At 38.6% G+C, this 10,438-nt stretch overlaps 1 protein-coding gene across 2 annotated transcripts in view; it reads right to left on the bottom strand.

The window, feature by feature from the left end:
• HBS1L (HBS1-like (S. cerevisiae)) overlaps window positions 1-10,438 on the bottom strand; it is a 112,308-nt gene that overhangs the window by 17,889 nt on the left and 83,981 nt on the right. For both annotated transcript variants that reach the window (XM_006834641.1, XM_006834640.1), the window contains 4 exons: window positions 9,604-9,750; window positions 7,101-7,175; window positions 6,189-6,306; window positions 5,958-6,026 (listed from right to left, as the gene is read on the bottom strand). In XM_006834641.1, the coding sequence (XP_006834704.1) occupies window positions 5,958-6,026; window positions 6,189-6,306; window positions 7,101-7,175; window positions 9,604-9,750 (409 nt within the window). The remainder of the gene's footprint in view (window positions 1-5,957; window positions 6,027-6,188; window positions 6,307-7,100; window positions 7,176-9,603; window positions 9,751-10,438) is intronic.

Genomic DNA, 10,438 nt, shown 5'->3' with positions numbered 1-10,438 from the left:
AACAACAACAATATAATGGACACCAGCCAAGAACTGTAAACAGAGCTGTGACATGATCATACGTCTGTGTCAGAGCAAAGAGGAGGTTGCAATGGACTCACTGATGCAAAAAGGGCATGAATTCAAGCATTGTGGACTATGGACTGAGAGGTGTAGAGCGGTCAGGGATAAGGAGGGCGAAATCAGCTGAAGATGCCAGAAACTGTGAGACAGGAAATGAGGGATCGAGATCTGTCAGGAGAATAAGATGCACCCGAGGGGACACCAATACCCCAAAATGGGACCCGGAAGCACACTCCTGTGAGATGGTCAGCAACAACTAGACACGTGTGTCTGGAAAATGCAGGCTAGGTTTAGGCTAATGATAGAGATTTGGGAGCAGAAAGATGCAGGTGAAACTTGAACTCACAGATGAAATAAAGACAGGGCTGAGGCAGTCCAACAGCGATGATGGGATAGGGAGGAACCCACAGAGAAGGCACAACAGCTCAGAGAGAGCCAAGCTAAATAGGAGAAAGTGGGTCACAGACACGAAGGGAAACATTTCAGGGGGAGTGTGGCAGACAGCATTAGCAGTAGTGCCAGGATCACGGAAGGAAGAACTGCAGCTTGGTACTGACTCGACAACAAAGAAGACATTTGGAAGCCTCAGTGGGAACCCAGAGAGGAGACGCAGAAGCCAGGAAGCAGATGGAAGAGAGAACAGGAAGTGAGAAGGAAGTCAGCAAGCACTGTTAATAAAAAGAAAATCAGGCAGCTCCTGTATTTTAAGTAAACAACAGGTATTCTGGAGACCCAAATCATATTCTACTACAATGCTAGAGGTTACTAATAATAATTAATAACAACAATAATAAATACATTTCAATTTCATTGCATGATTTTTTTTAAAGCACTCATTTATTATTATTCATTTACTATATAGGAATCATATGTCAGATATCTGCCAGGTATAGCTATGGAAGAGCCAGTACCTGCTCTTAAGTAGTTCATTTGTAACAAGCAGACATCACAGAAACACTTAAACTACTTCATTGGAATGCAGAGGGTACAGAGCAAATAGAGGCAGCCAAAGTGCCCGTCAACTGAAGAATGGATAAATAAACTGTGGTACATACACACAATGGAATATTATGCTACCTTGAAGAACAACAAGGAAGCTGTAAGATACCACATAACATGGATGAATCTTGAGGACACAAAAGGAGAAATACTGCATAGGACCACTATTGTAAAACACTAAGAAAAAGAACCCCTACAGAAGAGGGTGGGTGGATTCTTTCCTGGTTACCGGGATGTGAGGGGAGGGGAGGAAGGGGAATGTGGAGAACAGGGTAAGGAACAGACCCAGGATACTTTCGGTGCTGGGGAGGGGAGCAATACACAACAAGGGGGATGGGAAAACAATTAGGAAGGTTTGCATAGGCTAAGTGGGACAGAGATGAATAATGATGTATGCACAACCTTGGAATAACAGGGCACTGGGATACAGGGATTGAGACATGGTTGGAATGGGCAAAAGGGGGAAAATAATGTTAAGATGCTTGGCTGTCTTTTGAATCTTGGTTTCCCAGGCATAGCATTATAAAATAAGACACCTGAGGGGGAGAAAAAGGAATAGCCAGAAATATCACCACAAAAAGCTTGTAAGTCTGTCTTCTGCCTATAACTGATTGGAATACCTAAAATGGGGCTACAATGTGCCCAGTGAAGGAGGCTTCCTGTGGAAAAAGGAATAGCCAGAAATATCACCACAAAAAGCTTGTAAGTCTGTCTTCTGCCTATAACTGATTGGAATACCTAAAATGGGGCTACAACGTGCCAGTGAAGGAGGCTTCCTGTGGAGCCTCTGCAGTATATAAGACCATAGGTGGAATCTTGAACCCCATCCAGAATCTTCAGAGGTGGGAAATTTCCACTTGAAAGGACAAGCCGACCAGCCTGGAGCGGCTAGAAGAACGGAAGATACTTCTTGAAAGAAAGACTGACAAGAAAAATACAAAACAATATACGCTGTCCAACTGATTACTACAAGAACAAGCAAGTTGCTCACCCAGGAGACATCAAGGCAAGTGGTCGGGTCCCCCTCAGGGCAAATCCTCTTCCAAGACTAAGACTCAGTGGGAATACACACTCTGATTGGTGAACATGTTTGTCACCGATAAGGGGAAGTGAGGGAAAACAGCAATGAAGCTGCGAGCTAAGCCCTACAACGTTCAATAGACTCCTGTGGACCTGGCTGGAGACCTGGTTGGCCAGCAGTGTGGCAAGACCTGGGGACTCTTGGGCCCAGAGTCAGTGATATAGCCACAGAGGAGTGGAGAGTGAAGCATCCAGCTGATAAGAAGAGAGGGCATATGCATAAGAACACCCATACTTGCAGATAATACCCACTTGACCTGGCTTCAATGACTGAATGATCAGAGCTCAACTAGAAGAAGAAAGAAGAGGGAAAAAAAAGAGTAATCTGATGCAACTGGATGAACTTGACCTACACCTATGGATGCAGTAGCTCAAAAGAGGGAACAAATCTTTACAGCGAGGATCATTCCCACCCCTCCATGCACAGAGTAGATAGGGATGGGCAACTTGGACACTGGCTACCCAAAATGGGGGGTGGGGGGGTGGTTACCAAGGCAAGAAGTGACTGGCTTACAAGCTTTCAAGAGGGAGCCTAGATCCAGAGGGCGCAGAGAAAGGTAGACTCTCCACTGAGTAGTATCCAATCTGTCTTGTCGGGCTGATGAAAGGAAATGTGGATAGGTCTCTTATGATACAATAGTGAATAACTGTTATCAGGACTGATTGTGAGGGTTGGAAATGTAAAGGTGGACGTTTTGCAGCAAAAGGAGGGGAATGATTGACTTTGCAGTCTAGGAGAGGAGGTCCCTGGGACCATCAAAGGGAGAAGAGCGGAGAGTGAGACCCTACCCAAAGAAGCAGTGACGCCTGGAGATGGAGGCAGAGACGATGACATGGAGAGATGGAGCGGCTGGGGATTTTAGACTCAGAGAGGGAGAGGGGCTGTGTGCTGATGACCAGGGGGCAGGCTTGCGGGCTGTACCCTTTGGTTGGTTGATGATGCACGGAAGGGACTGTAACCATGGCAATGAAACGATATACAACAGGATGAATATAAAGTTAATGTTCTCCCATGTAAACTATCACATAATTCACAATAAAACATTTTAAAAAATTGCCCACACACCAAAAAAAAAAGAAAATCAGACTAGAATCTAAAACTCAGGAAGACCATCATTCAAAATGATTATGTAATAAAGACAATTTGAGACAAACAAGCTCAGAGAACTTTTGATGAGCAGACTATACCACAAAAAATGTTCAAGTGTGCTCTTTAAACAAGGAAAATGATGTAATAGGACAATGTGGATCTACACTAAAGAATGAAAAGCACTGAAACTTGAAAATAAGTGGATAAATAATGTAAAAGACATTTCTTCCTGATTTAAAAATTTTCCTGTAAAATATCGATTTCTTAAATGCACAATTTCAGAATACCTGGAATTCTTGCAATGTTCCACTCAAGTGAGAAGTAGTTAAAATGCTAATAATCACTTTGGGGGAAAAAAACAATGAAAAAACCTTCTCTTTTGAAGTTCTTAATATGAGCGTTATACTTCTTTTTGAAAACAGGTCAAAACTGAATAAATGCAATAGAAAAAGGAGTAATCTGAGATGAGCCTCAGAAGATGTTGTATCATTTATCAATTGAATGCTTCTCAGCTCTGAGCAGAAATTTTCAAAGGGCAGTTCGAGAAGATTAAGTCAAGTATTCTAACGACATGTGCAAAAATCTGGACTTTGAAAACCAAAAATGAAGAATGCACCTTAGCATTTCTTAAGCTGAAAGAACTGAAGAAAAATTTCAAGCCTCAGATGGCAATATTGAAGAATTCCACGAGCAAAATAGAGACTGATGAAAACGCACCAAAAGAAGATGGAAGAAATACACAGAATCACTATATCAAAAAGAAATGGAGACGTCCCGTCATTTTAAGAGATAGCATTTATCAAGAACCAGTGGTAACGAAGGAAGACGTCCCAGCCGCACTGAAGGCAATGGTGGAAACCACGGCTCCGGGAATTGACAGAATATAAATTGAAATCTTGCAACAAAACTGATAGAGTACTAGAGGTGTTCTCCTTTCTACGCCAAGAAATTTGGGAGACCAACCTTATTTGTGCACATTCCAAGGAAAGGTGACCCGAGGGAATTAAAAAATCATCAAACAATGTTATTAACATCACATGTAGCAAGTAAAATTCTGTTGAAGATAATTCAAAGATGTTTGTATCAACAGGGAGCTGCCAGAAACTCTCTGAATTCCAGAGACATGTAACAAGAGATATCATTGCTGATGTCGGATGGATCTTGGCTGAAAGCAGAGACTACCAAAAAGATGCTTACTTGTGCTTTCTGCAAAGACTTTTGACGTCATGGATCCTGACAAGCTATGAATAAAATTGCAAAGAATGGGTTTTCCAGAACACTTAATTGTGCTCATGAGCAACCTGAACACAGACCAAGAGGCACATATTCAAACAGAACTAGTAGTTACTGAATACTGAATGTTTTAAAATCAGGAAAAGTGCATCAGGGCTGTATTCTTTGACCATAGTTATTCAATATGTATGTTGAGCATACTTGCTGAAAGTGAAGAGGAGTTTAAAAACTTACTGATGAAGATCAGTGACTAGAGCTTTCAGTGTGGATTGCATCTCAATACAAAGAAAACGAAAATCCTCACAACTGGACCAAAAAATAACATCATGATAAATGGAGAAAAGACTGAAGTTGCTTGGATCCGCAATCAATACTCATGGAAACAGAAGCCAAGAAATCAAAAACCATATTACAATAGGCAAATCTGCTACAGAAGGCCTTTTTAAAGTGTTAAAGAGCAAAGATATCAGTTTGAAGACTAAGATGTACTAGACTATGGTATTTTCAATTACCTCATATGCAGATGAATATTATACTACGAATATGGTAAACCACTGAAGCGCTGATGAATTTCCATTATGGTGTTGGAGTAGCGTATTAAAAGTACCGTGAACTGCCAGGAGAACAACACATCTCTTGGAAGTAATACATACAGAATGCTCCTTTAAAGCCAAGATGGCAAGACTTCATCTCTCATTCTTAGGACATGTTATCAGTAGGGACCAGTCCCTGGAGAAGGCATCATGCTTAGCAAAATAGAGGGGTCAGCAAAAAAGAGGAAGACCCACAAAGAGATGGATTGGCAGAGTAGCTGCAACAATGAGATCAAACACAACAATAATTTCAGATTGATGGAGGGCCAAGCAGTACTTCATTCTGTTGTGCATATAGTCGCTATGTGTCTGATCCGACTTAATGGCTCCAAACGGACCATTTCAATATATACGCTTTTGACAAACAATTTGTTTATTGATTTCTCCTTTGAAGTGAGCATGATATATTAAGTACTCTCAATAGAGGGCAGTGGAGGGACGTTAGAGGAAGAATTGTTGTTAGGGCCTTCGAAACAGTCCTGACTCATACCAACCCTGTATAGGGTTTCTGAGGAGCAGCTGGTGAATCTGAACTGTCGACCTTGCTGTTCAAACTGACCTTGCGGTCCAGTGCATTATCCCACAGCACCACACCAGGGCTCTGGAGGAAGAACAGTACACCAGAATCTGCAGCAGTCAGAATCAGCGATATTGGTATGAGGACATCTGGTAGAGTACTGCCCATTCAAGCAAGAGCTCAGAATGCAGTTCCTCTGAGAACTTGCAGTCTTAGCCTACAGTGGCCTTATCACAGAAACCAGAGCCTTGCAATGGTCCAAGTACAACTCCCGTAGGCCGATAAGATCACAAGAAAACAGTGAGTCCGAGTTACGAAAGAGGGCAGAACTGGAATGGAAAGGAAAGGCTATCCTGAAATAGCCTGAAGAGGCAGCACCTACCTTTGAAAACATCTGAGACACATAACCTGAAAGGCTTGTCAACAGACCGCTGAGGTGGCTTGAAGGAATCTGGAAGAAAGTAGGAATTAATTGACAATGTAATTTTTGACTGTCTCATGATTCTCATTACATTTCTACTCCTCTGAGAAAATAATGTAATCTATATACAACAAAGCAAATAATTTATAAAAAATTGTGCTGCATTAAAATTAGAAAGATGTTACTACTTACCAATTTGTTCTAATAAGCATAATCCTTTATACCATTTTATGAGTTCACTCGATTGAGATCTTGCGATTAGATTTTCACCACTGAGACCACTCGTAGGAATAAATGCTACATCACTCTCCTATTTAAAAAGACTGAATGTATGAAACTTAATATAACTTAAAAAAAAAAGAAGTTAAAATGTTTACAATTACCATAACTGCATTTATCAATAGCAATGATGTACTTTTGAAAAGTGACAGAAATTACAGTACTATCCTAAAGCTATCTGATGTAATAATAACCAATTTTGATTTTGTGAGATATTTGCAAATTATTTTGAAAAGACACAAGCATTTTCAATTGGTGACAGAGGTTTTTGCTGGAAGAAATTTCTCTCTGCCAGTTCCCACTTTCCTCTGTGACGTCCTTACACATTTATCACCTAATTTAATGTTGTTGTTATTGTTATTAAGTGCCATCGAGTAGGTTCTGATTCACAGCGACCCTGCATAGGGTTTCCAAGGAGTGGCTGGTAGATTTGAACTGCCAACCTTGCCATTAGCAAGGCAGTGCCTATCCTATAACGCCACACCTAAAATAAACTTCCTACCTAACCTAACAGGTAGGGAAAAAAACTATAAATTATATTAAATCCAAGTCAACTTATAAAAACACATGCAATTATCTAAGGTAAGGTAACCCAAATAAAATAATATACATGTGCAGCCAGGGAGAAATGAAAGTAAAAATTTAATAAGACAAGAATATAATTGTTCTTCCTCCCATATACAAGGGGGCTTCAAAAAGTTCATGGAAAAAAAGGGACTTAAGAGATAATGGAATTTTTCTACAAACTGTGAGGACTCTTTTGGATATATAAGATAAAACTGAAGTACAAAAAGGAAAAACCACAAAAACTTATAACGATCTTACCTTAAAGCCTGCTTGCTTAAGAAAGTGACCAAGTTTTCCAGTAATCTCTTGAAACCTTTCTTGTTGCCAATTAACCTGATAAAGACCCAATTTAGTCTTTAAAATTTGTTTCAAAACATATACAAATTTCAAATTTCTACAACAAAATATAAACCCAAACTATAAAATATAAGCCTAAAGTTGATTAATAAAAGTATTTACTGAAATTAAAATTCAGAAAATCATATCTTACTAATAATGTATTCTAACGGCATATTTTCCTGCAACAGGAAGCCTAGAAAGATTCCAATAAATACAGAAATTTTTTATCTATACTAAGAGTGACTTTGTGGGAAAAGGGCACACAATTTACAAAACTGTGCTTGGATCCACTAGTGGAATAAAACAAAGCTATTAACACTACCCCACTCAGAAACAACAAAAACAAAGAGATTTAAAGCACAGGTGCAATAGAACTACATGTATGCTGTAATATTAGATCAGAAGTGGACTAATGTCTGCAGCTTACTTTGAAATATATCCCGGAATAATATGGATTGAAGACAAAGGATTAGATAGATACACAAGTAACCAAGCATTTGGAGAAAATATAACAAGTAGAATCTTAGCAGTAGATCTAATTGTTGTTGTTGAGTACCGTGGAGTCAGTTAGGACTCATAGCAACCCTGCACTGGGTTTCCAAGGCTGTAAATCTTTACGGGAGCAGAAAGCCTCATCTTTCTCCCGCAGAACAGCTGGTAGTTTCGAACTGCTGAACTTGAGGTTTTAGCAGCCCAATTCGAAGTCACTAAACTACCATATCTAATATGAGTGTTTATTCTTTAAATATTTCTTTATGTCCAAAAAGTTCCATGCTACAATGCTGGGCAAAACTAAAAAGTGTATGTAATAATAATATAATAAAATAACTCACAGAAAATGTAGATAAATATTTATCTGATTTTAGGGTAAGAAAATCCTAAGCATAAAGGAAGAAATTACAAACAAAATATTTATAAAGTTAAATATATGTGAAAAACACACCATAAATAAAATGAAATGTCAAATAACAAATTGGGAAAAGGATGGATAATGAATTACCATCTTTAATAAAGTCCTTAAAAAATAATTGTTTTAAAGTTTCAAAAACGAGCAAATTACATAAGTAATACCCAGAGAAGAAATACAAATAATTAATCAATATATAAATATGTTTACATACTACTAGTATTAATGAAAGAGTAAACTCAAAAATGTTTCGCATATCAAATTATGAAATAATGTTTTAATGATATTAGTATTGGTAAGATTTTGAGAAAGCAGACACATCACATGTGTTGAGTTAAAAAACAGAACTTTTCTCAAAAAGCCGTGAAAATTTTTATGGTATCAGTAAATCTTAGTGTCTATGACTTTAAAGCAAAAAATCAGAATAAACCATACTCTAAACCATTCCTAAGCACACAAACACACACTCACAAGAAATAACTAAAACTGTTCACAAGTTGTTGTTGTTGTGAAGTGCCCATTGAGTCCGTTACGACTCATAGCAACCCTATTCTATAGGATTTCTGAGGAGACGCTGGTGAGCTTGAACCACAGTCCTTGTGATTCAAACCAACCTTGCAGTCCAGCGCATTAACTCACAGCGCAATAGCAGGACTCCAAGTTGTTGTTGTTAAGTGCTGTCGAGTCGGTTCCGACCCGTAGCGACCCTGTATAGGGTTTCCAAGGAGCAGCTGGTGAGCTTGAACCACTGACCTTGCAGTTCAAACAGCTTTGCAGTCTGGCATATTAACCCACAGTGCCAAACTAGGACTCCAAGTAGGGGCTAATAATTCAGTTTATTTTTTAAATACACTACAATAAAGCCACAAAAACTTCTTTGTACAAGAATCACTTATTACTTGGAAACATTCACAATAATATTTTGGCATTTGTTTGAAAAGAAGATAACATAAACTATAACTAAATCTGAAACACATTTTTACGTAGAAAATAAGCTGATAGATATACAAAAGGCAATGCTAAAACATTTTTTGAGGAGTTGTTTTTGTTGTTGTTAAGTGCCGTCGTAGGAAATATATATTATTTCTAATTTTTAAAATACTTGATTTTACTACAATGCTGATGTAAAGTGTCATAGAGTCAATTCCAACTCACAGTGACCCTGTACAGGATTTCCAAGGGGCAACTGGTGGGTTTGAACTACCAGTCTGTGGTTAACAGTCCAATGCTGATTATCCTATAATTCAAAATAATTTCAAAGTTTTCTTTATTTACCCTGACAATGAAAGTCATCATCTTGCTTAAAAATTAATATATCTCTTGCCTAAAAATTAATATATCGTCTTGCTTAAAAATTAATTTATCTCATTTAATATATCCGGATTATGAATATTTTTTTTTAATATGGCAAATAAACTAATAAAATGTGCACTCATCACATCTGAGGTGACCTACATGGACAGAGAAACATCTTTAATAGCAATTAAACAGAATTCCCATAAATCCCTGAAATACCTGATCCATTTTATTGATTGCAACTGCAAGTTGTGTCACTCCCAGAGAACGGACTAAGAGGCCATGTTCTCGCGTCTGTCCTCCAGTCTCAAATCCGGCTTCAAACTCTCCCCTACTAGCATCCACAACTAAAACAGCTACATCCGCCTAAGGAAGAAAAGAAAATATATTAAACTCAAAATAATCAAAGGATGGGTTCTTCAATTAATTGGACCAGTCATAATTCTTAAACAGACATTAGACACCAGAAACAAATCAAATCAAAGGACTCCACAGATGGATTAACACTTTTTAAAAAAATTAAAAGTACTAGCACAAGTGCCACTTGTCTGTCAAACTGTCGTTATGTGCTGGCTCCCACGCTGTTGTGTGACCCTGGAAACTCTGCCATGGGCATTTCAAATCCAGCAGGTTACACCTACGGTAGGCAATTTTGAGCGGAGCTGCCACACTAACACAGACTAGCAAGAAGGACCTGTGACGTACTTTTGGAAAAACATGGCCAATGAAAAATGGCAGTGGAGCACTGTCTGATCTAATGCTGGAAGGTGAGTCCCTCAGGCTGGAATGCACCTCATCGGATAGTCAGCTTGAAGGAAGTGGATGCAGTAAAGCTTTCAGGACCTTCATTTGCCGATGGGGCACAACTCAAAATGTGAGGAAACAGTTGTAAACATCTATTAATTGGAACATGGAATGTATAAAGTTTGAATCTATGAAAACTAGACACTGTCAAAATGAAAATATATACATATACAGATCAATATTCTATGTATTAATGAGCTGAAATGGGCTGCTATTTGTCATCGTGATTAAAACAGTTACATGGTCTACT

This window comes from Chrysochloris asiatica, unplaced genomic scaffold (assembly GCF_000296735.1).
Source record: "Chrysochloris asiatica unplaced genomic scaffold, ChrAsi1.0 scaffold00013, whole genome shotgun sequence".
NCBI classification, from domain to species: domain Eukaryota; kingdom Metazoa; phylum Chordata; class Mammalia; order Afrosoricida; family Chrysochloridae; genus Chrysochloris; species Chrysochloris asiatica.
Note: the sequence above shows the minus strand (reverse complement) of the source record. Positions and strands in the feature narration are given on the sequence as shown.